This window comes from Carassius auratus, chromosome 14 (assembly GCF_003368295.1).
Source record: "Carassius auratus strain Wakin chromosome 14, ASM336829v1, whole genome shotgun sequence".
NCBI classification, from domain to species: Eukaryota; Metazoa; Chordata; class Actinopteri; order Cypriniformes; family Cyprinidae; genus Carassius; species Carassius auratus.
Window position 1 is genome coordinate 18,810,734 of NC_039256.1, and position 22,774 is coordinate 18,833,507.

General features: G+C 37.6%; 1 protein-coding gene across 3 annotated transcripts in view; it reads right to left on the reverse strand.

The window, feature by feature from the left end:
* Positions 1-1,101: 1,101 nt before the first annotated feature.
* Positions 1,102-22,774, reverse strand: part of ebf1a (EBF transcription factor 1a) — a 118,429-nt gene continuing 96,756 nt past the window's right edge. The window contains exons 11-17 of one of the 3 annotated variants that reach the window (XM_026280423.1): positions 20,744-20,832; positions 11,649-11,714; positions 10,096-10,273; positions 9,103-9,282; positions 7,741-7,935; positions 6,634-6,702; positions 1,102-4,216 (exon numbers count right to left, since the gene is read on the reverse strand). In XM_026280423.1, coding sequence (XP_026136208.1) covers positions 6,635-6,702; positions 7,741-7,935; positions 9,103-9,282; positions 10,096-10,273; positions 11,649-11,714; positions 20,744-20,832 — 776 coding nt within the window. In that variant the 3' untranslated portion in view covers positions 1,102-4,216; position 6,634. Of the gene's footprint in view, positions 4,217-6,633; positions 6,706-7,740; positions 7,936-9,102; positions 9,283-10,095; positions 10,274-11,648; positions 11,715-20,743; positions 20,833-22,774 lie in introns of all 3 variants that reach the window. The other 2 variants (XM_026280422.1, XM_026280424.1) reach the window with 2 other exon arrangements.

Sequence of the window (22,774 nt, forward strand, 5' to 3'; positions counted from 1 at the left end):
CATTTTATGGTCTAAATATCACATGGGGTTGTTTAAGCCTGCGGACATTAAAAACAATCCCTGGCAACAGTGTTGAAATAACCCAGTTCCGAGGGAAAACCGCGGACTTGGCAACACTGATAACAAAACTTTTTTTTAAATAGTGCATTGTGGATCATAACCTTACTTTATATTAGGTGTCCTTAAATACTATGTACTTGCATGAGGTATTGGTATGTTTAATGGTGGGTTAAGATGTAAGGGATGGGTCAAAAATGTAATTATGTTATGTAATTATCTCTGTATTAAGTACAGAAATGAATTACAAATGTAACTACATGCAGGTTTTTTTAATATATAAGTACAATGTAAAAGCATGTATGTACACAATAAGTGCATTGGATTAAATATTAATTTAAACGTAAGTACATAGTAGTTAAGTCTACCTAATATAAAGTGGGACCAACAATCTAATAATTGTGGCCTCTTTATTTCAGCAAACAGACAACCACTGATTCTGGCTTTAAAACAACAGCAATTCCCACTGAAACCATGAGCTAGATTTAGATTTTTACTAATGTTTCAGGGTCATATGAAGCTCTTTTAAGCTGAGGTGGAGTTTGCCCTCATGTAATCGGGTCAGCAGAATCTTGCCAGTGACTTTTATAAGCTAATCAGATCAAGAGCATCTTAAATTAAATATGCAATAAAAAAAAAAAGAGAGATTAGTTTTTGCTGATGACCGTAAATGCAAATGATGAGTCAATTAAATGCAATGGAAAGTTCAATTAATAAGTTGAGGAGCCCATCTTATCATGTTTGCGAAAGTCTGAGCCCACATTCATTATGCTATCAGGTATATAATAATTTAATGAATGGGGCTAATTAAAATGTGCTACTTAAAGGGGAATTAGTGGGTTGGGGTAGAAGGAATGTGGGCTGGGCCCAAGGAGAGATCATTCCCCAGAGATAACGAACAATCAGACATCTGTTGGCAATAAGATGGCACAAAAATAACATGCCGGGTTACTTTGTAACATCTATTTTCCTAACATGCCCCCAAACGCCTGCTTCTGGAAGAAAGGATCAAGGAGAAAAAAAGACACTCCAGGAAAAAAGAAATCACAGACAAGAAGTAACTTTAATTTAATATTGTGAACTTTGAAAAGTTATTTTACAGCTTTCATCAAAAATGATAACAATCTATACAGTAGTTTTTGTCTTGAGTTTTCCTATCAATAGAACGGTTCAGTGTGTATTCAGTCAAAATAATAAAAAAAAAAAATTAAACAAACAAACACAAGAATAGGAGACAGGAAAAAAGGAGACCAGCTTTTTGGTTCGAGTCTTGTGTCCAATCAAATGCTTGTCATTTTATAAGAAGTCCATCTTATTCATTGCGATGGAGCCGCTAACAAAGCCACAAATGGAAAAGAAAAACATCATGAATGGTCTATCATCAGTCATTTCTGATCAAAAGTCCTCACACATCAGCATATTAAAAGCCATTTTTCTGTTAGATGGCAGATCGCAGACACACATTACAGAAGACAGCACTTAAACCATTGATAAAAGAGCCCTGAAGACGATCCTCGAGGGCCGACTCGGCTGACAGTAGAATTAGACTCGAGTCACAGCGTTACAGACTGGGAGTCAGAACCTCAGCTCCGGGGGCAAGGCCTTGTGCTCTGATATGGATTCACTTTGCTCAGGGTGAGAAATACATCAATGATACCATACAAAGTGCTATGGCACGACCCAAAAACATGCAGGTTCACATGCACCTCCAGCTAAAGCGAACGTCCCCTCAGAGTGAACGGTGACACTGTAGAATATGGCTTGAGCTCTCAAGAACGCAGCGGACATAAACGAATGAAAAACGGCAGCCTTTTGCTTTAAATTAACAAGAAAGTGCAACCCATGGCACTAGCAACACAGAAAATATAATCTCTCTCATTATCCTTCATAATACAAACAACAGAAAAAGGGCAAATAATTAATTTAACCCTCCTCGTTTTAGGTAAAACAGACCAATTTGTGCTTTTTTTTCCTGGAAAGAAATCCCTTAAGGAACTCTGTGGCTACTGTTACTGGTAGTGGTGGTTGTGAAGTCTGTACAAGTGATTTTTACGCTTATGGGTTTGCATTGTTAAGGCATCAATACTGCTGGTACTGATATATGTGTGAGAGAGAGTGGAATAGACAGGTCTATAAGCTGGCATAAATAATCAGATAAATAAAAGAGGAAAGAAAAGAGCGTGGATTAAAACTTCATCAAACACGTCCTTCTAGGCTTGACACACAAAATAAAACCATCACTCTCAGAGAAGAGCCCATGCATGTTATTACAATAGTACAGGTTCTGTCAGCCTCAAGGAAAAGATATAGATTTATATATTCATCATATATTTATATATATATATATATTTATATATATAATCTACGTAACTAAATGCTGAGATGCTACTTTTTTGCCATACATTAAAAAATTCCAAAAAGAAAACAATTGCTTTTTAACTTACAAATTATACAAAAATAGACAATGGCTTTTTACGAATAAAATAAAAATGGAAAGCTTGACGTGATACAAAACATGGACCTAAATTCAAACAAAGACATTAACAATAAAGACAATGCCGGTGATAAACGCCAACAGATGGATAAACAATCACGAAAAACCTTCCACAATCAAAGTGAATTTGGGGAGAAAAGCAATATACAAAATCTGGATATACATACATTATTTATATGGATATTTTACAGAGACTCCCCTCTTTTTGTCCAGAATCCATGATTTGTGTTTGCTGAAATTGGTGAGATTTTGTGTAACTTATGCAACGAACCGACTGTCAGTATTATTATGAGCTGCCATAAGCAGAGATAATTCTGAGATAAATACAAATAAACAAAGACTTTGGCAACTGAAAGTATATGTACAAAAATAGATGACTACCAAAGTGAGCCAATCAAATTGCTGGGTGTTGGGTGTTTGACACATTTGGAAAGCATCCTTCCTACAATGCTGTCTAAACATGAAAATACTTAGCTAATTCAAGTAATGTCCCCCCCAAAACAAGCCAAAGAAACACATAGAAAAGGAAAAAAATGGGTTGCTTTAACCGTTGGCTCTGAAATAATATTCTTCTTATACTTCATTTAACCTGTATCCTTCACTAGCAAACACAGCAAACCAAACACATTAAAATGTATATATCACAGTTTCATTTTTTTTTCCATAGACAAAGCAAAAACTAAAAAGAAAAAACTAATCAGCACATTCTTTGAGCACACATAAAATTCAAAAGTTTTTTTTTTTTTATTTAAATGGCATGGCAACTGAGGTCTTTTTCCTTCAGTCCATCTGCTTACTGCATATCTCTGCTCTATTTAGCAGCAAATATTTGCAAGAACATAAATTCTGATTTGTTGTGGAAATTGGGTCACTTTTTCTTCTCTTTGAGGATGGATCTGAACATTGAAAAATTACAGCATGACAGCATTTAATAACTCTAAAATAACTTTCCTACATCATAGCCATTCAAACCAACTGGTACCCAAATGCTTTGTATGACATATGATTAAAAAAAAAAAAAAAAAAAAAAAAAACAATAGGCAAGTGAGTATGGCGCTACAATTTCATTTCGTATGAAAACAAACAATATTATGGCAAACATTTTGTTGGCTTCTCTTTTTTTGGGACAAAAAAAAAACAAAAAACTTTTTTTTCTGTGTTCAAACGGTTGGCCGTTGCTCTCAGTTGGATTTTGCACCAATGTGTCTATTTATATAAAAACTGGTCAGTATTAACAGAGATCTGTGCTGTTGCCCGTCGCTGCTCCCAGAAACATTACAGATGCACCCGCTCCTAAAGTGTCATGTTTGTGTGATACAGTCTGTAAAAAAGGCATGTGATCATTCAATTCATCAAAAAAGCCCATGAACAAAATAAAAAGGAGTTACATCTCTCCTTTCTGCATGGGCAAAACACGGGGGGTGAAGTCCTTCGGTACAGCAGTCCAGAACAGCTTAAAAACAAAAGCAAACAAACCATTTCTTCCCATGAAATGAGATTCCTTTGTCAAAAGGCCTGAGTTTTAAAAGTTTAGTTTTCATGTCTCCTCCACCAGAAATTGCCTTCAGCCTAGAGAGTAGATTCTCTGGTCAGAGCTGAAATCAAATGTGCCTCTTCAGCGGCCCAGGAGCCCCTACATGGGAGGAACAATCATCCCTGGGATCGCTATAGTCACAGGAAGAGAGAAAGAGAGAGAAAAAGAGTAAGACATGGGATTGTTTGGTTTCATCTGTCATGCAACAAAACCAAAAGAAAAGCATCTGGAAAGCACATCGTACTCAAATGATATGAACAAATAAGACCTTGCACAAAGAGAGAAAGAAAAATCGTATTGCTTTTTAAGTTTAGGACTTCAAATAATCCAAATAATTGCCATTAGTTGCCAAAAATGTATAATTTTCTTGTGTGTGTGTGAGAGAGAGTTAAGAAATAGTTTTAGTTTTAATGAATGATTTTAATCCTGATGCGCTTACTGAAATGTTGTGCAAAGAAATGTAAGGGTTAGCTTAAGGCAATGCTCATGGATCACATTCAAATAAGAGGGTACAATATGGCTTCAATCAACTGAAGGAGGGATGGAGAGACTAAATGGACGCAGTAGTATATTCCATAATTCTCTGTGCTTTCGATCACACCGAAGTTGTGCATTAATCAGAAGGAGGTACAATTCCCTGTGAGTGGATGAGGATAATCTTTATTCCGTATGATCCACCTAAGGTTGCAGGTCGGCCGTGTTTAATTGGAGTCATTGTCAGGATAAATAGTGACTTGCTTTACAGGCTGTATATCAGTCTCCCCATCAGGGAGCCATTATATGAACAATTCATCAATCCAATTAGTGATAACACTATAGGACGGCTTCGCAACGCATTAGCTAATGCTTCTCTCCCATGAGGACAAAGCTCCAAGGGTTCGGAGGAGACGGTCAGGATATTCTTACAGTCGGAGGGATTTTGCATTTACATGAAGAGCGTAGAGGACAAACTCAGTGTATGCATGCAGTTGAAGTTATTTTTACCCTTAAAAATGACTTCCATTGGTGTAATCCAGTATAATCCAGTCATATTAAATAATATATTTGACTTGAATAAAAACAGGTCATTTAAAGCAGTTTTTATTTGACCTTGTAGCGTTTCGCCTGTTTCGATGAGCGACTGAGTGTTTACTTCATGTGCCTATGGGGACCGACGCACATTTATGCGGACATCATTTTTACGAGACAAATTACATACAAACAGCTATGCTAATGAAAAGTGCATGCAGTGTATACATAGTCTGACTGAAATTAACTGGCTTGCCAACATTTAAACAAAAATAGCTTAAGCTTAGATAAATAATATTGGCTCTCAAACATTAAACAATGTTCAGTCAAACATTAGTATCACTTCTATTCATTATTGGCCAAGAAGGAGGAAGTCCCATGAGCACTGAGCCGGGTTTCTCTCTCCATCACTCCCAACTTTCAGCAGGCCACATCACCGCACCAGATTTTTCATGTAACATATTGGCTTCCTATTGATTTCCTCTCGCTGGTCCCTCATCTCTAATTCCTGGGTTATTTCCTGAGTGTCTCTGCCTCATTTGGAATGGAAAAAAAAAAATTGAGTGGTGACCGACAATCGGTCATTGGGTCAGAGTGCTGAGTGCATATCAACATACGGAGAGGAAGCACTCCACGCTCGCAGATAAGAGATGTCTGCCTCAAACGCTCAATTACTTTAATATTGTCTCAATGAGGATGTCTAGATATTTCAGATCAACACCCGGGGCCGAATGCTGTGCAGAGTAATTGTCATAAATCAGAGGAAGCTGATTATGGCTTTGTTTCAGAAAATAGTGAACATATGTCTTTATAGATATCACACAACTGGTTTTATGTAGCCTGCTACTATTTGGCTGAGTCTCAAAAAAAAAAAAAGAAGAAGGAATGTACCCTAACTGAAACTAACTAACTAACTAACTAACTAACTAACTAAATAAATAAATAAATAGATAAATAGATAAATAAATAAATAAATAAATAAATAAATAAATAAATAAATAAATAAATAATGTAATGTAGGACCATTAACACATTTGTTTACATTGTGTCATGTTTGCAATTGTCAGTATATATTAAAATCCACGTATTTATTTATTGGCATTTTTTAAACATTTTTAGGCTGATTTTTATAAAACAAAATGGCCAGGATTACTTTATTACTTTATGAAAGATTGTCCATATTAAAAAATTAAAAATCATGAAAATAATGCCCAAAACACAGAAAATTTTAATAGCCCTAAATATTCAGCTTTCAGAATTTTATATTAGTGGATGTTAACAGACGTATGGTTGGTTAACTGACAAACACAAGCGAACAAAAAACAAACTCTGAGGAGGATTTGACGCAGGAAACAGGAAGTCAGGCAGGAAATGAAACACATATGGCATGCTCTTCAAGATGTGCAGCAGGCTCCCAGCAGAAGAGAGGAGAACGAGGGAGGATGAAGGCAGAGGATGCTCTGACAGTCACGCTGATGGATGGCTTAATGGATAGAAAGAGAGGATGATGAAGAAAGAGTGTGAGACAAGTGTAACATACTTCAGGAGAAGGCCAGTCCCTGCAGGGAGCTGGCGGTTGAGTACTTGCTAGAGTCCACAAAAGATTGATCTACTGGAAGCAGAGCGAGAAAGCAGGGGAAGGGGAAGGAAGATGATGGAAACAGAGAGAAAGAGAGTTATTTCTTAAGTACAAAAAGAGGAATTGGGTCAGAGAAGCAAATACAAAAACAAATTACCACAAGTTAGGACAAACTGACAGCTGTCTAAGTGTTAGAAGGCTGTAGATCAGACACTTCAGCTCGGTTTCAAAACAAGTGAGTTGCATCACTGCCAAATGCCTACTTAGACAGATGCCTTTCAACCTCATAAGTGACTATTTGGAAAGCTTTACATAGGCACAGATTCATTGTGTTATATAAACAGTGCTCTGCTTTGACAAAAAAGTAGACAAAACTAGGTCCCTTCGAAGGCAGCATAATTAGCTTATTGTAATTTTGGAGGCAGCTCACTTGGTTTTATAACAGAGTGCTTTGAAACAACACTGCACAGCAAAATCCATATAAAAAGGGTATAAAAACTATATACATATAAATATAAATATACACAAACATACCGACACACATTATTGTTTAAAAGTTTGGGTCAGTAAGATTTTTATTTTAAGAAGTACTTTTTTTCTCAAAAGGGAAACATTATTGATCAAAAGTGACAGTACAGGCTTTGACATTATTGCAATAGATTGCAATAAATGCTGTTCTTCAGATTTGTCTGTTCTTTAAAGAATCCTGAAAAAAGGATCACTGTTTTCATCAAAACATTAAGCAACACAACATTTTCCCCGTTAATAATGATGATATTTGTATCTTGAGCAGCAAATCAGCATATTAGAGTGATTTCTGAAGCATCATATGAAGCATTAATAACGATGCTGAAAATTCAGCTTTGCCATCACAGGAGTGAATTATTTTAAAATATCGAAAGGTATTTCACAATATTACAGTTGTACTGTATTTTTGATCACATTAATGCAGCCTTGGTGAGACTTCTTAAAAACAACTTACGGAACCCCACGTTTTTGAAGGCACATGTGTCTGAATATACAGTATGCAGATATAGGTCAAGCTTTATATTCTGCTTTTCCTCTCACCTTGGAGGCCGTTTCCATTGGCACTGGTGCAGGTGGGGGGCGGCGAGGCCTGGGGCCGCACGACGGGAGCAAAAGCGCTCTTCTGTTTGACTGCAGACACCATGTTGGCCGGAGAGAAAGAGAAGATGCCTGAGGAACTGCTGCAGTTGGAGGGAAGACTGGTGGAGGAGGCCATGGTGGGACTGGAAGGAACAACTGAGGGACGGGAATGAACGAGAGAGGGGAAAGGGTTTAGGGAGGATACCTTATAGACCTTATATATCTTATAGACTTATACCTCTCATATTATAGGCAAATACCTTTATAATATAAACATATATAGTACTCCTTGACTGGAGGTTCACAGTGCTTCACAGATGCAGTCTGCTCCTCTCAGAACAACATTAGCACAGGTCCCTCCCCTGTCCCATCTCTACTGCCTCTCCTTTTGTCTATTAATACCCTAAGAGCATTTTCCCCCTCAACGATTTTACAATTACTCCTGTCGTATTTCAGCTGCTCTCTTATATCCTGCTCTACCTTTATTGTTGTTATTATTCTGCGCTTAAATTTTATGGCACTTTCCCAAGTAAATTCTCCTGATAGTGTCATAATCCATTTATGAAGGCCTAACTAATCAATTAATGAAAATTGGAGTCCACAAAGCCTGCTCTCTCGCATTGATTGAAAGTGTCAGCATGGAGTCAGTGAGCCTGTTAAAATACTTGTTAACATCACGGAATCAAGGTACCGAAGTTGAATTGCTTCTCCCGCAATTAGTTTATTGATTTAATTAAGACGCTTTAATTTAGAAGCCGCGCGAGAAGATTGGTGTTATACGAATGGCTAAGCATTATAGACAGCGTCTGATCATGACTGAAGAAAAGAGTGGATGGGATTTGATTTCTGTTCTTAAAGACACACACACACACACGCACGCGCGCCCACACACGTCAAACGTTTGGGGTCAGTAAGAAGAAGCTTCTTATGCTCACAAAGGCTGCATTTATTTGATCAAAAATACAGTAAAAATACAGTAATATTGTAAAATATTGTCACATTTCAAAACAACTATTTTACATTTTGATATATTTTAAAATGAATCTTATTAACTAAGCTGAATTTTCAGCATCATTACTCCAGTCTTCAGTGTCACATGATCCTTTAGAAATCATTCTAATATGCTGATTTGGTACTCAAGAAAAATTTCCTATAATAATCACAGTTGATCAGGATTATATGATGAATAGGAAGTTCAAAAGAACAGCTGAATGTAAAATAAATAAAAGTAACCATTTCTTTAAATAAAATGAAAAAAAGAATGGTAATGGTAATTTTGAAAAATATAAAAAAGAGAGAAAAACAGAGAGGATCAGTACTCACTGGCATAAGGAGAGTTGGCAGCAGAGCCATTGAGGAAGTTGGGCGAGCCTCCCAGCGTGGTCATGCCTGTGTTGCCATATCCATTCATACTAGTAGAGACGGTACTGTAGCTACTCTGCTGGGGGGTCGTGCTGGGTACATAACCGTGAGGGGATACACTGCTTGTGTTTCGACTGAAACCTGAAACACACATATAATGAGGAAAAGAATATATTTAGAAATGAACAGAATCAGCTCCTGGTCATCACTGACTTAAACTTTATGGAAAAGAGCACTGTGAGCATTCTACTAAACTCCTCCTTTTTTGTTACTGGGTAGGAATAAAATCATGGACGTCTGGAATGTCATGAGGATGAATGATGAGAGAAATCTCATTTTTGGGTGAACTATTCCTTTAAAAAAAAGATGTGTGTGTCAGTGGCATACGGAGGCAGATAGGACAGGAGGATGATATGGACTATAAATATACATCAGGACATTAAACGCTGACATGGGTGAAAGCAGCAGGAAGTTCTCGCTCCAGGAGTCCCCGCTGTCTGGTACAAAGGCAGCGCTCATCTCTGCTCTGCTTACTATTCATTCTCCCTTTCATCAGACGACTGATAAATTATTGCTGACTTAACACAAATCATTAACTGTCACTGAGGCCAAGGAATGCTGAGGTGAGGTAAAGGAGCCTGGAGGTTCAGGGAGCATTGCTGAATGCTTGTATCTGTCTGCATGCTGTCTATCTCGCTAGTTTTCACCTACTTGCCTAAGGTTTGAAGGACGCAGCAGACTACTGAATACCGTGATCTGGCACAATTTACTGAGACAGTACAGAATCACTCTTATATAAAAGGGAGACAAATGGAAAACAGACAATGATTTGATAATTGCTCAAGTGAATTTGCCCATTAATTTCTCTCTTTTCATACACACACGCAAACTCTCATAGTCAATCACTTTTTTTGTGAATGGTCAAAATATAAGATTGGTGGCATCTCTGCTCACCCTGATTGGTTCCTTGTATGGACTCAGAGACATTGACAGCGAGCTGGCTGTGGAAGGAGTTGACTCCCATCATGCCAGCGTGGACTGAGCTGTTGGCCAGACCTGACAGCTGGTTGTGTCCACGTGGGACGTTGTAGAGCGCCTCTGCGATATCCGCCGCTCTTTTCAGAATGATCTCCTGTTAGGATCAACACAAAAATGGACCAATGATTAAAAGAATATTATCTAGCCAAAAAAAAAATAATTATGTATATAGAATTCAGTCACCTTAAAAAATAATCATTCAGTATAAATAATAATGGTATAATATACAAAACAGATCAATAAATAATGTTAATAAATAAACAAAACAGAAACCAATAAAAATTAAAATTAAATGAAAAAGAAATAATAAATCATCAAAAAATAAAAGTGAAAATAGTACTTAAAAAAATAAAAATAAATAAACAACAATTTAAAAACCAAAAAAAAAAAAAATACCCACTGCAATTATTTCTTAAGATGATTATATCTAAGCACGGGCAACCTATAAGCTGGCAGATAAAATTCACCTTGGTAAAATAAGATCAAAGGAATCAGTGAATAAGAGAGTCCATTTTTTTTTAATACTAAAAGAACAAAATCTAGAAGTAGAATCATTAAAGATATCTTTATCTGATAGTCAGCCCAGCTAGAGAAAAGACACTAGTTTTGGTGGCTGGGGAAGGGGGGCTGCACATTTTGATGGAAAATTAATGTCTCATAATTTCCCCTCATAAAGACTACAGGACCGTGAGGAGGTTGGGGGGATAAGGGTTCCTGAGAGAGAGCTCTTTGAGTGGGTTGATGACTGGAGTCATGCTCCATCCACTACCCAGCCTAAATAATTCAGCATCGCTGCACTCATGCTCAGCTCTCAATCGATGAGCATATGCCCTCACTCGCAGTTCATAACTGATCTAACATTGAAGATGCCCTTGTGGTCATTCAAACCAATGAGAGAGAGAGTTCTGGAGGAATTATATTGGGGGATTTATGTTGAGGGAAAATGCTAGGGAATATTAGAGAACAATTCTATAGTCTTAAAGCTCTAAAATGGCCTTAACTGAGAACAAATGCTTAATTGTGCTGCTCAATTAAACCACTGAAATGTGGAACATGGCATTATTTACAATGATCCTATAACACATTGTGCCTCTTTTACTAATTATACAGTTTGATCTCTCTTATGCACATGCACTCTTGCCTGAGAGGATGTGTAGCTAAATTTTACTTTTCATTTTAGAAAAGAGTTTTTCAATATCTAATAATATGCAGTATTTTTAAAAACGGTCTTAACAGATTACTTCTTTCTAAGGTAATTTTAGAATGTGATTTCTAAAAATTATAAAATGTCATAGTAAATTAAAAATATATTTTACACCCAAATTATTTTTTAATTGTGATTTCTACATGAATATGTACCTAAACACATTTATGAACAAATACAAGTATATGCATGGATACCGAATGAGGCCCTTTTTGTCTCTGAGTGCTCATGGTTTGACGTTTCATTGTGTTCAACTGAATCTCACCTGATTATTGTGTGGCATCCCATACAGAGCTTCCACCAGGTCTGCTGCCCTCTTCAGAATCACCTCCTATAAGACAGAAAAGACAAATGTGGCACTTTAGATTTCCATGACAGTTTTGATGCTAAATACACAAAACATAATCTTCATAACTAGACCAATTTACTTGACAATTGGTGATAATATAACTGATAAAATGGAAAAACAATAATGGAGAAAATGGAGAAAAAAAAAGATTCAAAAACATTTCATAGACATTTTCTGAAAACAAGTCTTAATCATATGCTATTATTTTATGAAATTAAGCATTTTAAGTAGTTTAGAGAGCAATGTTATTATTATTATTATTATTTTTTTTTTATTAAGCCAACACATTGCATTCAGTTTTTCCAGTCTAATTGGTTACTAGACACTCGACAGACACAAACAAACTTACACTACAATTACTACAGGATCAGTCCCTTTGGAACAACATCAGTTTCAGTGCTTTACTAAAGGGCAAAATGCTAGATTGCTCTTGACAGGGTTTACACATGCAACCTTTGAATTGCTAGCCAATATCCTTGACCACAACTCCCCTACCATTTTTAGAAGGTACAGTATACATCTTAGAAAACACTTTAACAGCCCTGTACTTCATCTAGCTCTTCCTACCAACAATACTGCCACCGTTTCCATGTATAATACATGAATACAAACACATTTAAAGCAAATACATGCATGTTAGTACATGCAAACGACCGCTCCGCAGGAGGCAAGAGCTACAGTAACGCTATTTTCCTTCCAGGTAATCGACTTTCACTTCCATAACCGAAAATCTATTTATTACCATCCTTTTCACACATTAAACATTTATTTACACAGTGTTTTTTACACTGTGTATTCATTTCCTTTCTTCCAAGCCCTCTTCTCCTCTTCATTTTTTTAAACCCTGAAGCTCCAGCGGAACCCTTTTTAAAAGTTAATGTGCCGGTGCTGAGGAAATAAGCTCGCAGTGCGACAACCAGAAAATTGTTCTCACCCTCGGCGTATAACCCTCGCTGTGAACAAGCCCCCGAGCATGTGTGCCTGCCTGCTAGCCGACATATTGCCTTTCAATCAGGCCCCCCGCCTCCCCCCGGCGGCCCCAGATGCAACACACAGGCACGAACATGACGAGGGGGTCAGCAAAGCAATAAAGATTTTTAGTGCGCTGTCCAAGGTGCTAAATTCACTCAATAATGGGAGCTCTGGCACTGCGTTAACCCCTCGTTAGGGGTGCTTCGCGGGGGAGGCGCCCGTCTTCGCTCGCCCGGGCTTGGGCTGGGTGATTGAGAGAAGTGCGGGAGCCTGGGGAGGCCTAAAGTGGTGCTTTAGTATGGATGTGTGACTCCGACGGACTCTCTTCTCCTTTACCCTCTTCTTGGCGGGATGGTGGAAGAACATAAGGGATGAGAAGCATTAGTCTATGGCTTAGTCCCCTGCTGCACCAGCACTGTGTCATTTTATCCAGTCCACCTCTCCTCTACTTCTACCCTTTTCGCACTCACTTGCCTTTGTTAGAAGGTCTCATCCTTACCTATCAATCTCCTGTCATTACGATATTGGGGGGTGGGGGAGAGATCTGTTGAGAGGGCAAATCCAATAAGGAAGGGGCCAAAAGTTTGTCCAGATAAACAAATAAATGCTATTAGCACGGGCCGTGTGTGGTGGCCCTGTGTCTGGAAGCAGAGCCCATTTCCTGGGTGAGTAGCAGGGCTTCCAGTAAGGGCCAAGCAGGGAGCCAGGAGCGGTAAACAGGAAAGAAACCTGATCTCGGATCTGCGTGTCTGTATAGCTGTCTATCAGTCAGAGCCATCATAACCCATACTCAATCCTCCCCCTTCTCCATGAGCTGTGAGCTACGAGGACCCGATCTCTGCTTCGACCCATTTGGAGTGTCTTTAGCACCCTGACAGGTGTTTTCCAGCCTTGTTTCCCATCAACGTGAAAGCTGAGATGTATATATACATTCATAGTAATACATAAGCAAGTATAAATGTGAATGTGTGCAAGCAAACAACCCCAGGCGTAGTGTTTTGAAGAATATAATATCAAATAGCCCACAGCGCAGCACCGTTAGGGCCAGCCTCCACATTAATGTGTGCCGGACATTGAATCTGTTCCTGTGTGTAAATTATGGTGGCTGGTAATATGATATACATTCATTAGGAAGGGGACTGCTGAAAAAATGAAATAAGGCCCGGGTCACATCTGGAATGTTAAGGCAATGGCGTCTGCACATTTACAAGGAAGCCAGGCCTGTAAAAACATGACAAATTTATTCCTGTGCTTGTTCATTTGCAATTTTATCATCTCCTAATGTTCTATTAGAGCAGTATTACCAGCAGGGTCACCGGCGTCGCTCATGCGGAACGGAGCCCAGTGATGATGTCATACTTCCTGCTCTGCTTCCCTAACCTCATGGACTGCTGGACTTGTGGAGATTCTGGTTTTATTACAGTAGCTTAACTGAGGTCCCTCACACTTGCTGCTGTGCAGTCTCAAAATAAATATATCTTATATGTCCTTCAGTCCACAGCATCTCATGGAAACAAAGGCTGTCAGGTGATTAACATTTTTTATTAAATTAATTACATGATATGCAAATTTAGGGGAAACGCCAGTAAAGGAGATTATTTAAAGCATTGTAGTAGAGTAGTAAAGCACTGAATCAGGCGTCAATGTATTTTTATCTTATTTACATATTACTGAATATATAGCATAAAGAAACCTTGCCTAGATCAACTAATCACATTTTTAATTTTGGTAATTAAATATTTATAAACATAACAGATTATAAATATTATTAATCATTAATATTGTTAACCATGCACTTAAAGTTAAATTGACAGCCTTAATGCAAGCATTAAAAAACTAATTTCTAGCATGTAAGAACAGCATATACTCTATATATGGTGCACCAAATGCAAACCCAATCCAAGTGGGATGTACATATAATCTTTGCAATCTAACCACACAAACTCATATGCCTCTATCTGTTTTCAATAACTGTAAATGCTTGGCTCAAACTGTGACCACACTGGTGTGTAATGTCATGCTGTTTATATCCACCAAGGCTGCAATCCATTTTGATGAATGAGGGCTATCATATAGTGAGCCTTTCCCTATCCTGACAATAATCTAATCTTCAGTTTCAAACACACCATTTGTCGCTGATGTAAGAGATAAGATACTCCAAAAGTGAGTCAATACAACCGTGATAGTTCTCAGAATAAAGTGTCAGGTTTTAATCTGACAGAAAAGTGCCTTTACCATAGTAATCGTAAATATATGACAGTAAGTAAATGGAACCTTATGGTGCAGTGGTTCATAACAAATATGGCTTGTGGTGTTATAATGTATGATAGTTAATGATTAAGTCAGTTACAACAGCAAGTTTTTTAAGGTACATATGTGTTAATTACCTTTGCGTGAGGTAAACTGTGATTTATGCAAGAGTGCATTGAGTGAATGTGGCCATCGTATTGCGTAGACATGGTGAATCACATGTGAATTAGAGCAGAATGTCCGTTACATGAGTGTGAGCACAGCTGATGCACACTTCTTTGACTTCCGCAGATTTGGGTTTGCTCACTCTGTCAAATGTATTGCTTAACATGGAGGCTTATCCACTGAGCTTATCTAATGCAAAATCAAATATCCTTAGTCTCCCTCCAACCCCCCCCCCCCCCATATCTTCCATCCATCAATATCTTCCTATCATAAACATCAGTCACTGTGCTCTTTAACTAATGTGGCTTCATTGCATAATTCATATTCTCTCCGGGCCCAAAAGGTTACTTTCTGAAAGTCAATAATAACCTGTCTGTCCACATCTGCACAGTACGACAGTGGAGTGCAGCCACCAACAATTTGCAAAGACTCAATTGCTTATACAACGAATACTATTTTTTAAATAGTTTTGCTACATTTGTCTTTACTTGCTTTGAGATTTGCAATGCTGGCCTAGAATAACTTGTGCAGGTTAAGTTTAACTAGATCCATATTCAGATATTTTATAGCGGCCTTAAGGATTTCCCAGCAAAATATAAAGAGCGTGCTGCAGTGTTACCCAGAAGCAGGAGATTTTTTCCTGGAAGCACAGATTGAATTCTGGACCCTGTGGAGGCAGCCAAGGGGGATCAGGTGGATGTGAAGTGACAGGGAAAATGTGGGAAACAACGCTGACAGAAGAGATGGAGAGAGACCAAACAAGGCCGCAGCCTAGATGTGCTGAATATGGGCCAGGTGCATTCTGGGACGAAGATTCCACTATTCAATTATTAGTTTCTCCTTCAAATGATTCCATATACAATAGATAAATATATAAACTCTACAATAAACAAGAAAATAAAATATTTGTAATGTATTATATTAATCAGTCTATATAAACGTCCATTTAAAATATGAAATAATATATGACAAATTTACACACTTATATACATAATAATACATATATTTTAAACAATATTTGGGAAGTCAAAGGTCCATTCAATGTTCCATTCAATGGGTCCTTGTGGGCCTTATATTACTATCACTGCACGCGTGCAAAAATCGTGTTGTTATATGGTACTTCAGATGTGATATTTCAATAAATTTTTCTTAAAAAAAAATATAAAAAACCATCTTGTTGAACTATTGCTGCGTAATAAATTTGCTGGGCTGGATAACATAGTAGTAAGCTTGTTCAAGGACTGAGAGAAACAAGTTAACCTGCCGTGTTCCACACTTGGCCCTCACCTGTGATTGAGTCCAGCAGTTTAGAGAAGTGCCGTCAACAAACTGTTATTGCCTCAATAAAGGGCAAAATCAATAGTGCTGAAATGAGTGGCTGGGCACGGTAGCCGACGCTGTTAATATCTCGCTGAGAGTGTTTGAACGAGAGGAGGAGGGACAGAAATAGGGAGGGGAATACAGGGAATACAGGGAAAGATGCATACAGCCTCAGATACTCGAGGAAATCAGGGTAAAATCCATTTGCTAACACCAGCCTTGTCCCGACAACTGGCCGGACATGTATAGGTACACAAAGAAATTATTTCTCATTTACCTTTCCCATGTTCAATACTCTTTCCTTGTGCAGCCTTGGCTGCCTCTCCCCCCTTGTGGTGACTCAATTATTGTTGGGCGAGCAGTAATAAAGTGAGGGCTGTGGTGCCTTCGATCGGCTGACCTGTGAGAAGGCAGCACCGGACAGCTGACTTCACCATGATGGATCACCCTGCTCTCTCTCTCTCTCTCTCTCTCTCTCTCTCTATGCCAACCTGTCAAGGCCCAGGACTTAAGGTGTACATGTTTGTGTGTTGTGATCTGCATTCTCTGGAGATGAACATTAACCAAGTTGGCATACACAATGAATACCTGTGTGATGGCTCTATTTTTGACATGTGCATACTATATAGGGCAACATTTGAGGGTAAAAAAGTCATTTTCTATTCATCAGTCTTTCATTTTTTCCATATAGAAAAATGTAAATCTGTCAAGAAAGACCTAACATGAGCTTGGGGGTTGTTAAGTGATAGCATATGCTTCTGGTGAAGCCAAAAGTACACTAAGCCCTACACTACCTGTAATCCTGCATATCACACACACACACACACACACACGCACATGCAGAGCATTTTTTAAATGTCTTTAAGTAAAGAGTGGTTAACATTCTTGAAATAAGACATTTAACTGAGAAGCAAAATGACCAATATATTAACATCTGTATTTAGACAAATATAAAAAAAATGTATAAAGGTTTTAAAGGGAAAAAAGCAAATAGAGCAAATATAAAAAAATTATATTGCTTCATATATATATTTTTTTAATTTGGCTATTTTTCTTACCCAATTAGACTTTTTTCTCTGTTTATAATCATGAACCTCAATTAATTTGGTTAGATTTCTCTCAAAACAAGGCTTAATATGTCATTTTGCTTTTAAAGTGGGGTTGTTGAAAAAGTGGGCACGTACTTCAGTATCTTAATATAACCAAACAAGCATCTAACTGCTTCCTCTGGGACTTCCCCTATACCTGACCCTGAAGCTGTCTCACCGAGTAGTTTTGCCTACCTGTTTTATTCAGCACCTCTAATAGAGTGAGGCTCACTTGTGGGCCATCCCACCCTATTCATTAAAAGGTAAAGATTCGGGTAAAAATATGGGCGGCCGTTAAGCGGGCTCTCTGGGGAGTGTGGCCACGAATGTATTCAGATCTACCTCCTTTGCACTGAAAATAGTGGGAAAGATGTGACAAGTGACCCCGACCATGACCCACCTAATTCATTCAGCTTCATCATCAGCCCAGGAAAATGAATCCAAATCAAGCCAAGGTTAAGATCACAGAGAGCATATGTGAGCAACATGCTGCCCCAGTTTCAATGAGAATTACCAGACTGTTCCAATATGTCAGAAAAAGAAAAATAATCATCATGGGGTGCATTTAACTTTTTTCTCTTTCTGCAGAGAAGCTGACAAGCAAATGACAAAAACAGGGTTCCCGAATATTTTGACAAATTGATTGCTATGGCATGTTGATTTTTAACAATTTTTTAACAATATTTTATTGATTGTTTGAATGAATTGTATTAATTTGGAAATTAAAATCACAATTGTAAAATGTAATATATATATATATATATATATATATATATATATATATATATATATATAAATATATATATATATATATATATATATATATATATATATATATATATATATATATATATATATCCAGATGACCGTGGGAACTTTCAATATGCTATTTTAAATGTCTAGCAATTTATATTTTATTTGTATCTGTCATTATAAGGGTACATTTATATCTTCATCAGTGACATCAATGAGCCAGTAATGTAATAGTCCCTATCAGCGTAAGGAGGGACGAGTAGCAACACATGTTTGCTGGGCCCTTTAGTGGGTCAGCACAGTGCTCCAGTACATGATGGAGGGGGAGTGTGTTTTTGCAAGTATGCGTGTGTGTGTGTGTGGTAGCACAGGGTTCAGACTGTGGGACTGCAGAGGAAGGTATTCAGACAATGTCCATGTGGTTCATTAGGGACTGAGATCAAACACTGTGGCCCTTTTTAGCCCCACTGACAGGAGACAGAAGATCTGTCCTCTCCCCACCAGCTGGGGAATGGACTCTAACATGAGGGATGAGTGAGAGAGTGAGCGAAGAGAATGAAAGAAGAAATAGAGAGAAAGAGGAAGGAAAAGGACTACTATGTGGGAAAGCCTGAATGTGCAATCTCCTGATGTTGGATAAAAAATAAAAAATAAATCTAATGGAAAACTGTTTAAGACATGTTAAGCTAAAGATATTCTTAAGCTACAGATAACATTTTGGACACATCTGAGTTAATATTTTCATGATCTAAAAACTCAAAATTATTTATTTATTTATTTATTCATTTATTTATTTGTTGTAGTCAAATATGAAATCTGCCTATATGATTCTGTTTGTTTTAGAAAATAGTTAAGATTGTTTTCCCCAAGTGGATGGTAAATGAAAAGCTTTCATAGTTTTGATTTTGTCATTATTATGTAGATAAAATGTGCATGATAATAATAATAATAATAATAATAAATGGGAAATATGCACACATTTGACAGGAAGCATATTTTTTTAAACCTTGCCTGACTACAACACCCAATCTGTGCTGTCACCCATGACCCGTTTAGTGTGCCTGCAAAATGTTAAAATTTGACATCACAAAGGCTCAACTATGATATCACTTCCTGTCAAACACTCACTGAGTTCCACATCACTGAACTGTGTGCCTCAATGAAAATAAGGAGAGGGAAAAAACAGACTGTGTGCCAGGGTTATTAAAGTCATAAAAAAGAAAAAAATGAATTTTGCCTCAACAAACTAATTTGCTGCTTATTACTAGTTAATAAGGTAGTTGTTAAGTTTAAGTATTGGGTAGGATTAGGGATGTAGAATATGGTCATGCAGAATATATGCTTTATAAGTACTAATAAAAAGCCAATATGTAAATAATGGCCATGCTTATAAACAACTAGCTAATAGTGGGAATTGGTCTTTACACTAAGGTGTACGTATAAAACTATGATATTAAAATAACATTGCTGTGTGCTACAGGTCACATGAGATCAGCAGTCCACTGGAACTACTTGGCCACCAACTCTACATTTGCCTGATTCCTGTAGATTGGGTTTGGTTTGACTCCACATGCGTTGACCCCCTGGTCTAATTTGATGTGTTTAAGATGTAATGGATTGGGAAGTGGCTCATGGGCCGGGAATACTGATGGCCCAGCTTTGATACAGAGGGCTTCTAACAGCACAAGGTCAGTCCTGAGCGTGAGCAGGCCCAGCCAGCCATAATTACTTTTTTTTTTTTTACACTATTAAGTGGTGCTGCTGGAGCGGGGCTCTGGGGTATAGGACACGCACAACAAGATAAAGTAATGTTTATTTATCCCTCCCAAAGGATCCATTTACTTGGCCTGCCTCTCCTTAAGAAATGTGCATGGAGAGAGAAATAACCACCAAACTGGGTCCACAACTGGGCTCCTTTCATGAGAATGCCGAACACAACTGCATGGAATTAAATATACAGTATATAATCTCTGAACTGAAGGAGTCTTTAATGAATGGTTCAAATACCTAGACCGTGTTTCAGTTAAGGCTACCGTGATAAATGGAAATCAGGACAAGTGTGTTTATGTTAGTAATTGCTCTTTGAAAACAAAAGCGAAGTAGAGAAATTAAAGTCAACACTGAAACCCATTTTTCTTCTATAATGCGATGAGTGAAACATCATATTCAATGAGAAAATATCTGGACGATGGGAGTTATTCTTTGGGATTTCTTATTCTTTTAGATACCAGATTAGAGCCAAACAGTGTCTAAATAGTTATTTGGGTATTGGTTAACATTATTCAGTAGCCTGTGTGGCCTGACTAACATCAGCAGAAAACAAAAAGCTATTTGAAAGGATAATCTTTGGAATAAAGCACCAATGAACTGTCCACAATAAGAAAGTAAATAGGGTCAATATTGACTTCATGTTAACGTTAAAAGAAAGAAAGCACAATAGTTACGTCATGTTAGAGAACTGACCTTTGGTAAGCGCTCAGGGTCGCCTGGGTGTCTAGGGATCACCTTCTGTAGCCGCTGGAAACCGTAGTCAATAGTGGGTTCATTCAGTGCTGCAGGAAAAAGAAAATTCAACCATGTTACCGCAGGGTAATTCAACACCCCTCTGCAATTACCATTACAAAGAAATCTATATAAAACATAAGTGTCATTTCCTTCAAACCTCAATATATAGTTCCAAAAAACACAAAAGCAAAAAGCAATAAAATGATAGCTAAAGTATCAAATATTATGTTTCCTAACTAGCTGCCAAAATATCTGTATCGATTCCCACTATGCTTTAGCAGTTTGCAACCACAAGGCACCACTTTATGAATAAAACAACACTTGAGCAGTTTGTGTGAATGGATCCTGTCTATTTTTGCAGTCGGCGGAATGGCACAACCTTCATGGAAAGCTTCAAAAACCGGTTGTGAGCAATGAGACTTGAGACAGATCCAACTGCATTGCAAGTGCTATAGTTTAACAGCAATGTAACTTTTTGAATTAAATTATAATAATTTATTATTTAACAATTAATTATTAATAATTTATTAATAATTTAAATGATTAAAATTAATAATAATAATAAAAAAATGACAAATTGCAATTATTATTTGTTTATAATCAATATTATATGGTGAACACATAATGTTTATTAAGCTTAACATATACTGAACTAATAATATCCCTTTAAACACAAAAACACATACAGCTAATATCACACATTAGAGCCAGAAGCAGCCAGATCATTTCACCTATAAGCAAGATTAAGATCAACACAGAACTTAAAGGCGCCTTTTTAAATTTGCTGTGTCCTTAAACAAACTCCAATAACAAATAATTCTGAATTCTACTCCCTCTTCTGTTTCGTATATGTAAGCACCAGTAATCTGCAAAACAAATCCATAGACCTCTGTTATGAGCAAATAATTAAATTAAAGTTTTCATTTCTGTAAAGTGGCACCTCCCACTCCTCAGAGGCCCACAGACAGCTTCAAGAATGCTCACTGAGGACAAAGCAATAAGATAATATTGAAAAAGGAACCCGATCTGTGTGATAGGGCCAAACATCCTGCACGGGTGGACCACATGGTGCTTGGTCCAATGTTTTTCTAACCTCCCTGGATTGAGTGGGACTTTCACACTGAGACAATGGGTCTTTCTCCAGCACTGGCCCACTGAGATTGTTTGTGTGTTTATCTGTTGTGGTGTTAAACTCCAGCCCTCAGGGGCACATTCACACAGAGCCCTTCTTTGCTTCACTGAGAGAGACTAAGAGATGTACAGAGAGATATATTTTCAGCAGAGATACTCGATATTTGATATGCAGCATACAGAAAAGTGGTCCAAAAAGTAGAGCCCGATCAATTTATCGTTTTGTTGATTTTATCGGCCGATATGAGCCTGTTGTCGATATATTGGTATTGGCGAATATGCCACCGATACAGTTATTTATTTTTTTTACAAATCATATAAGCGCACTCCATTATTTGCAACTGACCTGGATAAGATGCTTTTTAAGTCTATGGAAAACCATTAAAACTTTGAACGGCCATATCTCCATAACGGCGCAGCAGATCCGCACTTCAACTCAAGGAACCCTCTGGAACGGCGAATCGAGTGTACGTCTAGAGGCCCCCTTTCGAATGAGACCCCCGCGTCGATAGCCCCCAGGGTTCGGGAGTTACGTGTGGTTAGATTTTCAGTCCGGCGTCGGATATCACTATAATCTGACTGATTTTGTTTTAAAGTCTAATGTTAAATTGTTAAATGCTCTGCCTCCATTACATATCTTTGTCACATCATTACAAGTGATTGATCACCACATTTGAGTATTCACTGCAATAAATGTGTTTATGTACGTATATATATTCTGTTTATGTATATACTATATTCTACAGTATATAGTATCAGTCAAATGTTTGGACACATGAATGGGAATGTGTCCAAACATTTGACTCTGTACTGTATTATAATATACACAAAGAAAATTTGCTGATATAGCAATATTGG